At 30.8% G+C, this 18,944-nt stretch overlaps 1 protein-coding gene across 2 annotated transcripts in view; it reads left to right on the top strand.

Annotated features, from left to right (window-relative positions):
- Positions 1-18,944, top strand: part of Ythdc1 (YTH domain containing 1) — a 125,201-nt gene that overhangs the window by 43,291 nt on the left and 62,966 nt on the right. For both annotated transcript variants that reach the window (XM_035366527.2, XM_035366526.2), the window contains 3 exons: positions 12,513-12,590; positions 13,149-13,193; positions 17,774-17,868. In XM_035366527.2, the coding sequence (XP_035222418.2) occupies positions 12,513-12,590; positions 13,149-13,193; positions 17,774-17,868 (218 nt within the window). The remainder of the gene's footprint in view (positions 1-12,512; positions 12,591-13,148; positions 13,194-17,773; positions 17,869-18,944) is intronic.

Genomic DNA, 18,944 nt, shown 5'->3' with positions numbered 1-18,944 from the left:
TATCATCAGGAGTGTTCTTAAAGACTTTATGTAATATGACAGATTTATGAGTTTGGCGATTTGGCGGGCGCCAACAGGTTAATATATTTTATACTAAAGAAAGGATTTCGCCAAAAATTTAGGAACAGGGATGCAATTTAGGTAGAGAATCGCCAACACATTATTAAGCAATATTATTAGAATTTAATGTAATCAATTGATTTAAAAATATCATTACATATATATATATATATATATATGTAAATCAGCCTTAGAATTTAATTTAGTAATAGCCTTTTAATTCCTCATTTTTAATTTGGGAATTTCCTTTCTGTATTCTAAAAGTAATTATAACTTTCCTAGCCTGTACCATTTCTAAATTATTCTGTGCCATATGGCTTGCGTAACGCTGATGACGTAGCAAATTCAGAACTTGAACTCAAAATTTGAGAACTGAAAGCTTTCTAACCTAAGCCAAAACCTTCTGTTTGTGAGCTTCCATATTGGATAATTGCACACTTCAGCCTCTTCTGCTGTGCTGTCATCCTATCACAACAGTATCAAAATTGTTAATGTTCTTGAATAGGCATGATTAGAGTGCCAAGTAAATTGTGGCCACAAATGCCAACTGAAATACAAATATTTAATCTTACTCAACTGGCAATCATTGGGGATTTAACATTTTAGCATTCTATGTAACCAGAATTTCCTCTCCAGTATGGATCTACAACTGTAAGCTATCTATGTGCTACACTATCAACATTGCTTCATCTTTTTCTCTTTTTGATAGCACACACATATATATATATTAAAAGCCCATTTCCACTTCTGTGTACGCGTATGCATTTCTCCAATTAGCGAGCGAATTCACTTTGATTGTCATCTGCAATCCGGTCGATATGTGGTGACGGATGACGTACGGATGGAGTTTAACAAAGTTCAACTTCTATTCGCATGTCTGCGGATGCGTTGGGGTGACGTGGTAAAAAAGGAACAATCAGGTGTTTTCACCAAAAATTAATGGCATCAGAAATTGTGATGAACGCTCGCTTAGGGAAAGAATGTTTTGATAAAAAATACTTATTTCTGAATTAACATTATAGCGAGAAATTTTCATGCTCTAAAACACAGAAATCAGCTGAATTTAGTTAAAAAAGATAAGAAAAATAAGATAACTACAATTACAGTACTTGTTCACAGATAAAATCAGGGTTTCAAGAAATTCAGTTTTTAGAAAATCAGGTGCACAAATTATAATTCCAAGTCCATGAAATAGCAAAATTTGTCCTAACAATTATTTTGTAGTTCTGCTTACACATTACCTTTAATGAAAATGAATGTCTGACTATATCAAACTGCTATAGCAAATCAGTTATAGCATTAAAATTTTTTTTATTTTTTTCTTTTGAAACAGGAAAAAACTAAAAACATTAATTATAAATTAAATTTGATAGCTTTTTAAATATTCTACTGCATTAAAGAGTATGTTAAATTTGTATTTCTCTATTTATAAATATACCTTTTTGGCTAACATATAATTTGTAAGTGCATGGAATATATTTTTTAGCAGCCCATTTAACTTCAATTGAAATGCCACTTTAAAAGATAATGTTTTCTATATGAAATGTACTAGAAGCTGAAGAACAAACTCTGGTGAATTTTTTAGATGATAGCACACTGAAATAGGGCCAAAAAATTTAGTTTTAAGAATTTACTTGAAAATGTATATAAGCCAAAATATGCATATCATTTCCGTGTCATGATAGCTTAGTGGTAAAGCTGACGGTAACAAAGTTTAACTTTTTGGGGTCATGAGTTCGAATCCCATATGCGTATTCAACCCTGTCTGCAACTTTCTTAGCTTCTTGTTCCAATTTGATCTATATTCGTGTTTTATAATTTATTTCTATTATTATATGCATTAAATATTAAGCAAATCGCCAACACATTATTAAGCAATATTATTAGAATTTAATTTAATCAGTTGATTTAAAAATATCATTACAAATTATTCCCCCCATCTGAAAAGGCTTGCAGTCGCGGCCGTCGACCCAAGACAGTCCAGATAGTGAGAGCAGAAAATTTAGTTATTAGGAAATTAAGTGAGTAGGAAAACTGATTGGATTTACCTCAAGGCACACAAAATGTTATATAAAATATGACATAAAATATTTGAATATAATTAATACAGTATATAAAATATAATAAATGATTTAATACAGTATATAAAATATAATAAATGATTAATGAAATTATAATATAGTAACTAAGTGCAGAACAAATAAAGCACTAATAACATATTGCTGGTTAGCTACGCGGCAATAGGAAATAGTAATATAACTGAATTTGTAAGTTTATATCTTAGGGCATGCCATTCACAGTTTGTGTATGAGTCCGTACAATCATTAGAGTTGTCATTCAGGCTCATCTTCAGTCTTTTACTGGTCTTTGGAGATCTCCGGATCATTTAATTAGCGCACTGGCACTGAAAACATTTGAGTTTTTATGTCACGATACTAGAGCTTTTATACTCTTGTTGAAAACACACATTTTGCTAGGTTTTTAACATAGTTTGTCACTCTATTTTTCTCTTATTAATGATAACAAAACAAAATTTAACTTCCAACATCCATACCAGTTTTTTGTACACGATGCTGCAGAAACAAAAAATGAAATTCAGAAGTTTCAACAACTGAAATTTAACTTTTTCAACTGTTGCTACAATTTATAACACAAACATAGAAAAACACGAGCTCAAGGAAATGTGAGGGTATAGTACTCTACTTGTAGTATAGCCTCAATTGAGTGTTTCCCACACGGAAAGTGCATTGAACCTGAAACTCAAGTTTGAAGGAGCCCAGTAAAAGAAAAGGGCAGACAAACTTTTCAGACACTGAGAGATAAATCAACTATTAAGGGGGACAACAGGATGAAAACTAAAAGAAGGGTTATGGATAGTTTATTGATTTATTCATGATGTAATTTAAAGTTCTCGGGTGGATAATAGAACCTTAATTTTGACGCATGTACAATCTCAGTTGGTTTCTTCGTGTGAAAATTTTCCCTGTTGATTTCATAATTAACTTTAGATAATTTATTCATAATCCGATAAGGGCCTGAATAGGGTGAAGTCAATTTTCTAGTATTTGGGTATTCGAATTCCTCGTAAAGGACAAAATCTCCAGCTTGAAATTTAGATTCTACAAATCTGATGTCATATCTAGTTTTATTCTTTCGGTGGTATTCGATAGTTCTTTTCTTTGCTAAAGCCCTTGCTTCATTTAAGGAAGGGTATTTATTTTGATCAATTGGAGATTCAAAAGGGAGGTTACCAAATAGTAAGTATGCTGGGGTGAACTTAGTTACCGTATGAGGGGAGTTGTTATATTCGATAACAACTTGCTCTAGCACTTTAGTCCATGGTACTTTTTTAGAAGAAGAATTTACTTTACATTTCAGTCGACTTACTATTGATTGATTTACTCTTTCTACTTTACCATTTGTCTGGGGATGGTGAGATGAAGTTAAAAGTTGTTTAACATTATGTTTTTTAAGAAATTTTTTGAATCTAGAGGAAGTGAAGGCTGCATTCCTGTCACTCAGAATTTTTTCGGGGACTTGTATTTGAAATATTTGTTTTAGACAATTGGCATAGGTTTCTGAAGTTACACTTTTAGAGGGAAAAGCCCAGACATATCTTGTTGCATGGTCAATAACTATATGTAAATATTTTTTTGTAGAATTATAATAATTAAATCCTCCCACAGTGTCAATAGAGAGACATTCGAAAGGTTTGTTGGTTGGGGGTACGTCTTGCATAAGACCAAATTTTTTCTGTTTTTTCTTTTTATGAAGTTGACAAGTATGACAATGTTTAACAAAATTTCTGATATCTTCGCTAATATGAGGCCAATAATATTGAGGAGTGATTAAGTTAAGCATAATTTGAACTCCCGGGTGACCAAAATTTTCATGGGTTTTATTCAACAATTTTAATCTTAAAGATTTAGGTACTACAATTTTATAAAAATTCTTTTTCTTAATTACCATCATATCATTTATCTCTTGGTAATTTTTTCTGCAGACATTATCAGTTTTTTTGTTGTTGGATTATTTCATTTCTATCAAGTAAATGTACATGATGTTGGAGGTGCTGTGAAACAGGATGTCTAGAAAGCATGTCAGCTTCAATATTCTCTTAATAATACTTTCATAAATAAAACTAACTCAAAAATAATACTCTTTAAATTTTCCCAAAACAATATTAAAACCAAAATACATCCTTTAAATACCAAATTTAAAATACATTTATACCAAAATAATACTTTTTAAAATTTTCAAAATAAAAGCACTATTATTAAATCAGTAATTATAATTCAATAGTAATAATATCATTTACATCGCCAATCATTTTACTAATTGCTTCTGTCTTATTGTGACGAGAATACGAGTGATGAAATCCACACAAAAATACATATTTTTGTGCACTCTTGATTAGATTTTCGCAAAACACAATCAATCACCACACAAGCACAAAGCTCTCGAGAGCAACACAGAACGGCGCAGACGTAGGGAAAGATTTCCATCCTCAAAAGTAGGTCAACGGTAAGAGCACATTTGATGAACGACGAACTTTCGATGGAAACGCAGATCACGCATCACAGGGGGCAGAAGGGTGCTTCTCTGGACGTAAAATAATCTGCAGAATACAGGTAACAGAAGGATGATTCTCTTGAAGCAAGAACGCCTACAGAAAAATGTAGAAACATAGAAGTCGCACAGCGGCAAATTCATCTTAAGTGCGTAACATTTTATCCGTATAATCCTTGGGGTATCTTCTTTTTTAGATAATCCCTTTGAAGGTGGTATCCTGCCGGCTTTCTGAAATGTAATTTCTCATACATTATTTGTTTTGTGCAGCCGGGGCAACAGGAATGAGACAAATTTTGGAACATAAAGTGCTAGGTTTATTTTAGCATCCATATCACAAGCGTTCTTTTTGTACCTTGAGCAGAAGCCCTATTTATACCTAAGTGTGCGTCACGAGGGTCATCCAATCAGCGATATTAATTGAAATCACGAGGTGACGCTATCTTATCATCAGGAGTGTTCTTAAAGACTTTATGTAATATGACAGATTTATGAGTTTGGCGATTTGGCGGGCGCCAACAGGTTAATATATTTTATACTAAAGAAAGGATTTCGCCAAAAATTTAGGAACAGGGATGCAATTTAGGTAGAGAATCGCCAACACATTATTAAGCAATATTATTAGAATTTAATTTAATCAATTGATTTAAAAATATCATTACATATATATATATATATATATATGTAAATCAGCCTTAGAATTTAATTTAGTAATAGCCTTTTAATTCCTCATTTTTAATTTGGGAATTTCCTTTCTGTATTCTAAAAGTAATTATAACTTTCCTAGCCTGTACCATTTCTAAATTATTCTGTGCCATATGGCTTGCGTAACGCTGATGACGTAGCAAATTCAGAACTTGAACTCAAAATTTGAGAACTGAAAGCTTTCTAACCTAAGCCAAAACCTTCTGTTTGTGAGCTTCCATATTGGATAATTGCACACTTCAGCCTCTTCTGCTGTGCTGTCATCCTATCACAACAGTATCAAAATTGTTAATGTTCTTGAATAGGCATGATTAGAGTGCCAAGTAAATTGTGGCCACAAATGCCAACTGAAATACAAATATTTAATCTTACTCAACTGGCAATCATTGGGGATTTAACATTTTAGCATTCTATGTAACCAGAATTTCCTCTCCAGTATGGATCTACAACTGTAAGCTATCTATGTGCTACACTATCAACATTGCTTCATCTTTTTCTCTTTTTGATAGCACACACATATATATATATTAAAAGCCCATTTCCACTTCTGTGTACGCGTATGCATTTCTCCAATTAGCGAGCGAATTCACTTTGATTGTCATCTGCAATCCGGTCGATATGTGGTGACGGATGACGTACGGATGGAGTTTAACAAAGTTCAACTTCTATTCGCATGTCTGCGGATGCGTTGGGGTGACGTGGTAAAAAAGGAACAATCAGGTGTTTTCACCAAAAATTAATGGCATCAGAAATTGTGATGAACGCTCGCTTAGGGAAAGAATGTTTTGATAAAAAATACTTATTTCTGAATTAACATTATAGCGAGAAATTTTCATGCTCTAAAACACAGAAATCAGCTGAATTTAGTTAAAAAAGATAAGAAAAATAAGATAACTACAATTACAGTACTTGTTCACAGATAAAATCAGGGTTTCAAGAAATTCAGTTTTTAGAAAATCAGGTGCACAAATTATAATTCCAAGTCCATGAAATAGCAAAATTTGTCCTAACAATTATTTTGTAGTTCTGCTTACACATTACCTTTAATGAAAATGAATGTCTGACTATATCAAACTGCTATAGCAAATCAGTTATAGCATTAAAATTTTTTTTATTTTTTTCTTTTGAAACAGGAAAAAACTAAAAACATTAATTATAAATTAAATTTGATAGCTTTTTAAATATTCTACTGCATTAAAGAGTATGTTAAATTTGTATTTCTCTATTTATAAATATACCTTTTTGGCTAACATATAATTTGTAAGTGCATGGAATATATTTTTTAGCAGCCCATTTAACTTCAATTGAAATGCCACTTTAAAAGATAATGTTTTCTATATGAAATGTACTAGAAGCTGAAGAACAAACTCTGGTGAATTTTTTAGATGATAGCACACTGAAATAGGGCCAAAAAATTTAGTTTTAAGAATTTACTTGAAAATGTATATAAGCCAAAATATGCATATCATTTCCGTGTCATGATAGCTTAGTGGTAAAGCTGACGGTAACAAAGTTTAACTTTTTGGGGTCGTGAGTTCGAATCCCATATGCGTATTCAACCCTGTCTGCAACTTTCTTAGCTTCTTGTTCCAATTTGATCTATATTCGTGTTTTATAATTTATTTCTATTATTATATGCATTAAATATAATGTTTTATTTATGCTCTTATTTATTTAAATTTTCCCCGCAAAAAATTTTGAAAATTATATAATACGAATTTAAAGCATACCCTGTACATGTTTTCGTTTCACTTTTATGTGAACGTGCTCAGACTTTGGAATGTTTCCAGTTCTACAATTAACATGAGGCAGTGTTAATGCCCTAAAAAAATTTTTTTTTAAAAAATACTATAATAATTAATTTTAAATTCAGTCCTCTCCAGCAGGAGCACAGGAATTAATTAATTAAATATTTCCATTTTCTTTACCTAATGTGTGTGTATATATATAAAGAAAAAAGCTTATTTTTATAACTTCTTCTATAAAAAGAGATACGAATTAAAAATTTTTAATTTAAAAATAATATTGTATGAATTATGCATAAAATATAACTGCCCATAGTGCATTTTAAAACAAACAATATTTCTAGTAAATTATCCATCTATGACCCTGAAGAAATTAAAATTGAAGAAATTGATGCTAAAATTTTATATATTACCAGCTTTCTTCCCAAATTTGGGCATATTTTAAAAATATACATTCTCGCATGGCAGTCAACGGTATAATAGCATAGCAAATTTTGTGTAAATATTGTGAACCTTTCTTTACAGTTTCTCTGTATTTTTAAAGTACCAACTATTTTTTTAATTTTATTTATTTATTTGTTTTATTTTTTTCAGTAACAGTACATTTTAGTTTTAATAATATATATATATTATTTCATTAATATTTAAAGCTTCTAGAAACGCAAAGAAATTCTAAAAATTTACTTCAGCTTCTATGCAATTAGTGATGTTCATAATATGCATTATAACCTTACTTATCTAAAAATTGCTAGCGTACTTTACTTTCGCAGTTCATAAGCAGAAATAAAAATTCCAATAATATGGAATTTCCTTTCATACCGCCCCATTTTGCTTCCCATTTCTTTGAAAGTAAAAGGAAAAAAACTTTTCTGTGTTTAAGTCAGGATCCATATCAAAAACGAACAATACTCACTTAAGCGGGAAAAATTCAGAAGTTCAGCGTCATAACTCGCGAACTGGTTGTTTGGTGCCAAAATATTACAGTGACACCTAGCGACGGAAAATGAAAATAATCTACAGATGTGCGGCAGTGGAAACGCATGTACGGATGTTGTAGGTGTGTCTTCAACTGACGTAATGCGTTCGTATGCGGTAGTGGAAACGGGCCTTAATTATTGAATAAGAATAAAAGATAATTTTATATAATTTTTTAGTTGCAATTTTATCTGCTGTGTGGAAATGGTACCTTAAATCTTTGTTTTGCTTCAAATTATATTATATGTGTGTGTATATATGTACATATATATATATATATATATGAAAGGTAATTATGTACATATATATATATATATATATATGAAAGGTAATTTTTATATAAATATTTTTAGTTACATTGGCATCTTAAATCTTCGTATAACTGTTCCTATCATCGATCAGGGTTGCAAAGGTGTTTTACAAAATAATATTGCAGTGAAACCCTCAGTTCATGAATTTAATTTGTTCCTGAAAACCATTTACACCCAAAATGTTTTGCTCATCGAAACTAAAATTCTAAGATTTAAAGTAAAAGGGATTAATATAAAATTATGTTGCATATGGGCAAAGGTATGATCTGAAAGCAGCTGGTAGGTAAGATTTCTTTTCTTTTTTCCCCTTATATATATATAAAGAAAATGAAAAATATTTAAAATTTTTAATTTGGCATTCTAAGTATTTATTGAAACATATATAAACAATAATAATGTAAAGGAAAAGAATTAAATTTTATATTTATTTTCTATCAGGAATCTAAAGTTAAATAAATACCTAGAAGACTTTTTTGTTAATTGGATTTTATAATTCATATTGACAGCAAGATACTAAATTTTTAGACTGACATTAATAGCAAATTATTCTAATATGTTTTCATTAAGTAAGTAAGTACGTAGAAAACTTTCTAAGTTGAACAAAACTTGAAAATAAATAATGACAACCTAATCTGTTTTATTTTTTAAATTTTCCTTTGACAAATCAAAACTCTTAAATAAAAATACATGTATGTGATATAAATATTTGTGAACTTATTTCTTACTACATCTTACAACATGATTATGCTTCAGTTCTGATAAAATTTGTAGCTTTGGAGAAAAATTACTGGAATTTATATTCATTATGGATTGTAGATGCTTATCAGTCAATCCGGTTCTTTTCATAATAATTTTCAACTCTGAAAAAAGTCGTTTCTATATATAGATGTAGTCCCTAACAAAGGGATTATTCTTAGTACAAAAATTCATACCTTAGTGTATTTACTTTTTGGCTGGTATGAATAAAAGTTAGTGAAATCTATATCTTTAAATCTTTGAATAAGATTTGTGTCACATAAATTAGTTAATATCATTTATAGATTTTCTGTTGTATTTTTTATGTTTGTTTTTAATGTTAAGGAAAGTAATATAAATTCAAATAACTAGAATCGCTGCAACAAATATTTACACAATTGTATTCATGAGCCACATAAAATTGCTTTAGGGGCTAGATGTAGCCTGCCAATTTAAGACAACTGCATTAATACATTTATGGACCACAGATGAGTGCTTACTTTATAATACTACTTTTTGCTCAAATTTACTACACCGAAACCAACAGAAAGAATTTGATATAAAATAAAAGAAGATAAACACAAAATTAAGTTAATGAATTAGATGAAAACTTAATTTTACTTTACCTGTACAAAGGAGAGTTGATACTGTGAATGGAAAAGGATGACAAAGGTGTTATTGTTTAGATGGAAAATTTCCATCAGGTAAGTTTCTTTCTAGGATATCATTTATTTGTCTCGCAGCACAACTCGAGTCTGCTTGAAAATCAGTGGGCTTCTGTTTTACTCAAAAATTTGTCAATCATGAGCTGTGCTTTAAAAAGTTTTCAAAATGGAAACATAGCATCGCCATTAAAAATGCTTATGCTGTACCTTGGTACTCCTTTATTAGGGTTATATCTCTACTTGAAAACTTTTCATCATAACCCATTTTGCACAAATTTTGCAGATCAGAATAATTTTTTTCTTTCTCATCTTCTGAGAAACATTTATGAGCCCATCAGCAGCCAAGCGGTAAAGTCGCTGAACACTGGTAGTTCGGTCCGAGGTTCGAATCCCGCGAACGGGCTGTCTACATGGGCGTTTTCGGGGTTTTCCTCATGTGTAACGTGTATACGTGCCAGTTTCCCTTAGAAAGTCTTCCACGAAGGCATCCCTCCTCTTAAGCAGATAGCTCTAGTGTGCTTTGCCATAATTAAATAAACCAAACCAAACCTGAGAACATTTATTCCACAATCACCTTTTGTTACTGCTTGTAAAATAGTAGTTTTTTTTTTTTTTTTTTCCATGTTTAACTACTATTCATAATCCTCTAGTAATTTCTTCTTGTCTTCATTGTTAATTTGCTGGCCACGATTTTGCGTACAAACATGTCATAGGTGACCAGAAAAGTGTCCAAAGTTTTAGTGAGCTTATTAGTCACTGCTGTTAACCCAGTCTGATCATAATATTCTTCAAATAAAATTAATAATCCTGTAAGTCACTTACTGCTAAGCTTTGTTTATGAGAGTTAAGCAAGAGGAAATCCTAAAATGATGTTTACGAATGGTGCTGAGTATTAATTATGTGGCATAAGTTACCTCAAAATACTTATAGTTTGGTTTGGTTTGGTTTATTAGATTACAGCAAAGCACTCAAGGGCTATCTGTCTTGAGGGAGGGATGCCTTCGTGGAGGACTCTTTAAGGGAAACTGGCTCATATACACGTTACACATGGAGAAAACCACAAAAACGCCCATGCAGCCAGCCCGTTCGCGGGATTCGAACCTCGGACGGAACTAGCAGTGTTCAGCGACGTTACCGTTCGGCCGCTGGTAGGCCCAAAAATACTTATGAAAATCATATTTTACTGAGTTAAATGTTCATAACTGGGATCGCTATTCATCATACAAAGAGCTCACCAGCAACCAAACTCTTCGACCTGTATTCAATTCTAGGTTGCATGGATGTTTTCATGGTTTTTCACATATCTAATGTGAATATGAGCTAATTTCTCTTGGAAAGTCATGCCATAATTAAACTAATTATCATCTGACACATATTTGTTCAGATAATTTGCTCGTGAACTGAATTGTTTGCTAAGTGAGACGTTTTTGATCTGAGGCTCCAGTGTATTTCTGACTTGGAAGAAACTGAATTTTGTGAGGTCCAAGAAGATAAGGATATAACTCTGTATTGCTTTTTGAAACAATTCCTATTGCCAAATTTAAAGAGAATCAAAAAGCCTTTGTTTCTAGCGTGTGTGTGGCCCTATAAGCCTCTGAAAATTAAGATTTTTGGTTATGAGTCCAAGTATTTAGAGATCAAGCAGTGTTAGTGATGATGATAAAAAAAATTTAAAAAACGATATCTGATGACTTAGCAATCCACGATGGTAAATAGAGCAATAAACTCTATTTACCATTTATTGTAAAGTAACTTATGCATTGATAAAATGCCATGTGGTTGATATAATTGTAACTAAGTTCTAGATTTAATATGTATATATATTCATTTTTATGTTAATTTCATTATTAGGCATTGCAGTTCCATTGAAATATAAATTTACTGAGTATTTATTAACTTTTGGATTTGTACATGAAGACAGCTAAATGTAAATATTAAAATGCTATATTTATTTGTGTGTCCTTATTCCCAATGATCGGCAAATAGGTAAGACTAATGAGCAGCAGTAGTTTTAACCCTGACAAATAAGTTCTATGTATTGATGTTTTCTTGATTTTCTTATGTGCATTGGTAATATAGGCCAGTTTCCCTGAGAAAATATTCTATGTATGTTAGGCTCTTCCTTTAGGCAGATAGAATGTCCCATATTCATTTATTCAGATAGCAATTCGTACATCTCCAAAAATTTTAAACGTGTGTAAGGAATATATGCAAATGTCTGATAAGAATACTGATGTGACTTTTAAGGTATCTTTATTAATTAAGGTGCTTTTGCTGTTTCTGTAGGTTTGTCTTTAATTTGTCTAAATTTAAATGTTTTTGAGCTAAAATGAAGTATTGCAATTATAAACCTTTCCTTTAGCAAATATTTATAATTCAGGTATTGTTGATTCAGTTTTTAGTAAGCAGTATGAGATGTACTTTTTTTGTTTGGATAAATGTATCTTTTCAAATTCCCTGCACTATGAAAAGTTTGTTCATATAATATTAATTTATATTCAACTTTAAAGTTTGTTTATAAAGAAGATATTCATAGTTATGAAAAGAATTCTGTCAACCATTTTAAGAGCATGAAGGATCTATTAAAATGATTTTCTTTTGGCATATAGAATCATCATTCATACTTCATGCATCATCAGTCGTATGTAACTTTTTATGAAATAGGTTTTGCTATTATTTTATTGGTTATAAAATGTTTTTATTTTATAAATAAGATCATAATAAAATTTTAGAACCATAAATTTCAGATGAAGAGAGCCCAGGAAAGCGATCTCGAAAAAGAACACATTCACCTGTTGTGTATGAAAGAAAAGGAAGCAAAGAACGTAAGTTTCTGTGCTTACTGAAATTTATCAGTATGATTTCTCTAACATAGAGTAAATAATGAAGTTCTTGAAAGTAATTATCTGTTTAATATAAATCAATATGACATTTATTATGTTTCCATTATACTAATATATTTCATTAAAATATTAGTATAAAGAAATTATTTTTCATTGAAAAGTATTTATATGTAGCATCTTTATTTTGAATTGAAGTTTTCTCTGCATGTATTATTCTGGATGCTGCAGTCCATGTTTAAAAGGGCAAAAGTAATTTGTTTTAAACCATGATTTAAATTTTGATAAAATGATATATATGGAAAATTAGATCTTTACAAATTTAATCTTTAAATTTTGCATATCATTAATTATTTTGAAAGAATATTTAAAAGCCAGTGGTCTGCAAAAATATATTGTTTAACTGACAAATCATTTGGAAATCTTAAAAATTATTTTAATTTCTCTATTAACAAAGTACTAATAACTTTACATTATTTATTATTGTTACTATTATCTTATTGTACACTTTTTTCAAGTTTTTTATTTCCTCCATTAAAACAGGTTCTGAGAAGAAGCCAAGAGTTTCATCATCTGTTAGCAAGAGAGGTATAAATTTTTTTCTTTAATACTTAAAATGCCTTTCTAAAAAGGAGATTTTTTTTATATATATACTTAATTCGTGATTGGTTGTGTTAATTAAAAGAGTATTTATAGTGTTACTTATAAAGTAAAAACTATTTAAGAAAAAAAGAACACAATACTTGTATATCAATATATTGAACTTATGTTTAAAAGAATACTTGGAAATTATTTATTAAAAATTTCACTTTTGTCAAATTGTTAGCTTTGATAAAAGTAGTTACATTTTATATAAAAATGAGGTTGGATCACTAATTATATGGAATGTGTAGGCTCTTTAAATTTTGTATGATCTAAAGCTTCACTGAATTAAAGGGCACACCAGCGGCCGAGGGGTAAATCGCTGAACACTGGTAGTTCGGTCTGAGGTTCGAATCCTGTGAACGGGCTGGCTGCATGGCGTTTGCGTGGTTTTCCCCATGTGTAACGTGTATACAACCCAGTTCCCTTAGAAAGTCTTCCACAAAGGCATCCCTCCTCTTAGGCAGATAGCCCTAATGTGCTTTGCTATAATTAAATAAACCAAACCAAACCACTGAATTAAATTATTTGCCGTATATAAAAAGAAGTTAGAATTAAATACCGGCTTAACACTTGAAAATTGACATTAATTTCAATAAAGTGAATCAAACAATGGTCTATTTGGGTGAACAGTTTAGCTTCCATTGCCAATTATAGGATATATATAGTGTAGCAGGGCTACTTTAAAAGGTGTCATGTTCAAACATATACTGAGGAGTGGCATTCTTCTAGCTTCTATTTGATATTGAGAATACTAAATAAAACATAGTTCTTTACATACCATATGATTTGATTAATACAGTATGATAGAGTTCAACTAGAAAATTGGAAAAATAACAAATAGTTCAGAAATGTCATCAAATATTAGAACTTTTAAAAAGTTAAGAAGTTGAAAAATGTACAAATTAATATTCTGATATAAAAAGTTCTTGTTTCAAATATGTGTAACGTGTATTCGAGCCTTAGAAAATCCTCCACGAAGGCATACCTCCCTTTAGGCAAATAGATCTCGTGTGCTTTGCCATAATTGAATAATCCAATCCAGTCTTGTTTCAAATAATGCACAATAAACAAAATGTAAATTCTTGAACAGAAAGCAAATTAAGAGTTAATTTTTTGCAAAAAGTAATTTAAACTACTTAATATCTAATATAATTTTACCAATGCATAGCAGTCTTCTCAACCTGTTAATGAAGTTTCTTCTCTGTAAAACTGTAATTTAGAAGTTACTGTTTTTTTTTTTTTTTTTTTTTTTTTTGGTTTGTTTGTTTGTTTTGTGTGTGTGTGTTATAATGAATACATATTTATGCAACCATCTTGGTGCAATTTGGTAATTTTTTTAGAAGTGAAAAGGTAAAAGTTATTTATCGAATGCAGAGTTGCCAATTCTCCCGATTTAGGCAGAAGACCGCTCTCCCGCCAACCCGATTTACAATATATTTCTCCCGACTTTTTCTTATTCTTAAAATTTCTCACGATTTTTATGGAACTTGGCGTAGTACTTTGTTATATGAACAAAAAAAAAAAAAAAAAAAAAAAAAAAAAAAAAAAAAAAAGTGATTTTGGACGTCTAAACGCAATTGAATTTTCTCTAGATTATATCTAAAACAAACCCTTACGAATTAGATAACTTCTGCTTTGTGAGTGAGAGCATATACGTATCCAGAAACGTCGTTCTCCAGTTCTCCAATGGGCACCGTGCTCCACTGCATGTCATCTGGCATATATTAGCCAATCAGGACAAAGCAAGCTGTTATTTGGATGTTCTTTAGTTATTTCGGTCATTTTGTCCTGAGTTGTGTGAGTACACGTGCCTTCGGGAAATAGTTTTAGAAATTATCATCTTTTATTATGTCTGCGAGAAAGGTGAAATACTCGTGTACATTTCAAAAATCGTACACAGTTGACTTTCCTTCCATTATTTCCTCAAGGAAATGTAATAAATTTGCGATGTGTACCGCCTGTTGTTGCGATTTTTCGATTTTGCGTGGTGGAAGAGCGGATGTTCTCAAACATGTGCGTACACTAAAACACAAAGACAACATGAATTGTTTTGAAAAAAACAAAAAATTAAATTTTTCTTCGGAAACAAAGGACCAAAAAGTTATTAATGCAGAATGTCTGTTCTCTGCCTTTTTACTGGACCACAACCTGCACTGAATGCATCGGATCACGCTGCAACATTATTTAGAAAAATGTTTCCCGATAGTGAAATCACTAAGAAATACTCAAGTGCAAGAACCAAAACAGGTGCAATTGTTAAAGAAATGGATTTGAAAAATAAATCTTCAGTTATTAATTGCATTAAAACAGCTCCATACCGCCTCTCTACGGATGGAAGCAATAATACCAATTCAAAACTGTATCCAGTTGTTGTTTCTTCTTTTAATCCAGAGTCTTCAGAAATGAGTGCACTTTACTTTCTGTCTCCACTTTAGAAGGACATTCGACAGGCTTTAATATAGCACAGCTAATTATTAAAACTTTAAAAGAAAATGCAGTCCCTCTGGATAACTGCTTAGCACTTGGTGCCGATAATGCACCAGTATTGGTAGGCTTGGAAGACTGGTGTTGCAGGCATCTTGAAAAAAGAAAATTCAGATTTTCAGATTATGAGGTGCACCTGTCACCTCTTAAATTTAGCAGCTGAAAAAGGGGTAGCTTCTTTACCAATAAATGTGGATGAACACATTGTTGATATTTATCATTACCTTGAAAAAGGAGTTCTAAAAGGAAGGAAAAATTGAAACAGTTCCAACAGCTGCATAACAGCAGTTTACAGTTAGAAAACTTGGATGAATTTATAAAATCAGCTAGGATTGACACCCATTGGAGTTTAATTGGAAAACTGAAAGACGCTGATGGAATTTTGAAATATAGTGAACTGTCTAGAATTATGTTGGCCATCTTGACAGTTTCCCATAGTAATGCAGAGTGTGAGAGGATTTTCAGTGTTGTTGGAAAAACGAGGGCCCTCGTTATTAGTGATGACACATTAGAAAAACTTTTATTAGCGAAAGCAGGCCTACCTGACAATTGCTATGAACAAAATTATGAAGTTTCTTTCTTAAAGAAAGCAAAATCTGCCACTGTTTATAACATTTGTACGAAAACTGATTAAAGTGTTCCCCCCCCTTAAACAATGCAAGTAATAAAAATGTTTTTTATGTATAAGGTATTTTTGTTTTGCTTGCATTTAAGAATTAATTACTATTTATAGTTAATTCATTATTAAAAACTATAGTTTCATCATTTAAAAAGTCTTTTTAACATTGTGAAAAATCTCCTGATTTTTGAGTGTCATAGGATGGCAAGTATGCGATAGCAAGTTTGCTAGTTTTCGCGCCTCCCCGCCTTTTTTAAGAAAGGTTACAAAACTTGCAATATTTATCATTAAGTCAATAAATATAATCAACATATGAAAAGGAAACATACCTTAGCAATTTAAAATACAAATTTGAACTATTAAGTAAGGATTACATAATATATTAAAAAATAAAAAATTTACATTCTTCTTTAAATCTTTCTGTAATTTGTGTGCACTTTTCTTCTCCCAATGTGAACAACAATCTGTTTTTGCTTGAGAAAACATTAGAGAGTTGTGGACAATCGGCTTCATGCAGTTTTTGGCTGCAGTGGCTATTGAGAAAAATAGCATTTTGTTATTTGCTTAGAAAATTTTCATAAAAATTCTGCATACTTGCAGAAATTTTATGGCAGTTTCTTTGATTGCTCGCAAATTTTGCAAAAAAAAAAAAAAAAAAAAAAAAAAAAAAAAAAACATGATTTGTTCTTAGAAACCATTGGAATTTGAAATACCCCCCCCCCCCCGAAAAAAAAAAAGAACACATATGAAAATAGTGGCATTGCTTGACTTAAGAATTGTTATCAGAGAATGGTTATGTGCATGGTTGACAGAGTTTTACACATTCTGAAAACTTGGCCTCTTCTACTAAGATGAGAAATTTTACAATGTTTTTATTTACAATGCTGTACTTTGTAGCAAACATACAAAATTATTCAGTTACACATACTTAATATTCTAGTTCAGTATGTTTATCTAGGGAAATTGTTCCATTTGCGCATGGGAAAACACGGAAATTAAAACTTGAATTTCATTGTGAACCTTGGGTAAATTCTACTGTAATATATATAATTATATAATCACCTCTAGAATGTGCAAATTTTCATCTACCATAAAACTGTCACATTGCCTGTTCTGAGGATGTGAATGTTGTTTCAGAATCTGTAATTGCATAATTTTGATTTGAAATTGTTAACAGAAATCTATATTATTTAATTATATCTGCCTGAGATGAATTCTACTTAAATTAATTGTTTGAAACTTACCTTTAAGGAATTATTTTGCAGTGTGTGCATATATGCATATTTCTTCATACAGCATTAATATTTACTGTAGTATTGCCTAAATTTTTGTGGTAATTTGTGACAGTATTTGCATTAGTATATTCAAAAATGCTGAATTTATGTTTGAACATAAGAACTTGAAGATACTTTTTTCATAGATTATAGCCACCTTCTGAAGTACTTTTTCCGAGATGCTCGTTTTTTTCTAGTGAAAAGCAACAACCATGAAAATGTTGCTTTGTCAAAAGCAAAGGTAAATATAAAAAAGTGTCTTTAATTTTTCTTCTGATTTTTTGGAACTCTATGTATTTATATTTATTTTCATAGGAAAAATTAATGTTGTAGAATAGCTTTCAAAACAAAAGCTAAACATCATAATACAATACAAAGTCCATAATCTGGACTCGTCAGGACTTCGGTGATTCCGGATTAGGGTTTTTTCCAGATTATAGATCATCAATTTAAATCTGGTAAGATGGCATGCAGAAATTATACAATTAAAAATATGAAACCATAATTTATGAAATAAAGAGCAATTATGATCTAAAGGGTACCAAAATTTACAAAAAAAAACTTAATATTTATTTGTTTACTTTATTAAACATTTCTTACAATGTAAGTTGTTTAAGATGCTTCAACAAAAATTCAAGAAGTTCCTTTTTCTTTTTTCTTGTGTCATCCAATGCCGTTCTCCTCGTATAATTTTGAGACAGATATTCCTTTATCCATTTTTTGTAGCAATTCCACTTTTTGTTTGATGGACATAGAAACATGCTTTCGCTTTGTAGATCCTTTGGCAGCTCCAGAATTGGAAACTTTTTTGATATAATCAAAAGTTCAAGCTTAATTTTTATAAAATTGCTCTAACAGCCTGCAAAAAATAGTAAGCCAAATCCAATTAGAAGATTAAGAAACAGCGCAATCTGCAACATTAACTGAAATGCCTTAGAATCGGTAAAGGTAATTTAGCTTAGCTTATACCGTACATTATACATTAAACGCGCAAACGCACTATGCGCATGCGTAAACACATTACGAGCATGCGTAAGGCATACCAAAAAAAAAAAAAAAAAAAGGTTGTAGCTTTGAGGTTCAGATTATAGATCATTCCGGATAATGGACGTCCAGATTGCGGACTTTGTATGATTTTTCTTAGTGCTATTAAAAAGAAAGAAAATCTTCTTTCCTTAGCATTTTTGTACTTATCATCTCATGTAATTATGAAAAATTCTTAAATCTTAAAAATTGTTTGAAAAATGAGAGAATCTTTGTTCTGTTAATATTTTTATCGATTACTACAAAATTAAGCTTTTAGCATGCACTTTTTCC

The sequence above is a fragment of the Stegodyphus dumicola genome, chromosome 2 (assembly GCF_044657685.1).
Source record: "Stegodyphus dumicola isolate Sdum_Otavi_A_Nest chromosome 2, ASM4465768v1".
NCBI lineage: Eukaryota > Metazoa > Arthropoda > Arachnida > Araneae > Eresidae > Stegodyphus > Stegodyphus dumicola.
This window is presented reverse-complemented; position numbering and strand designations above follow the sequence as displayed.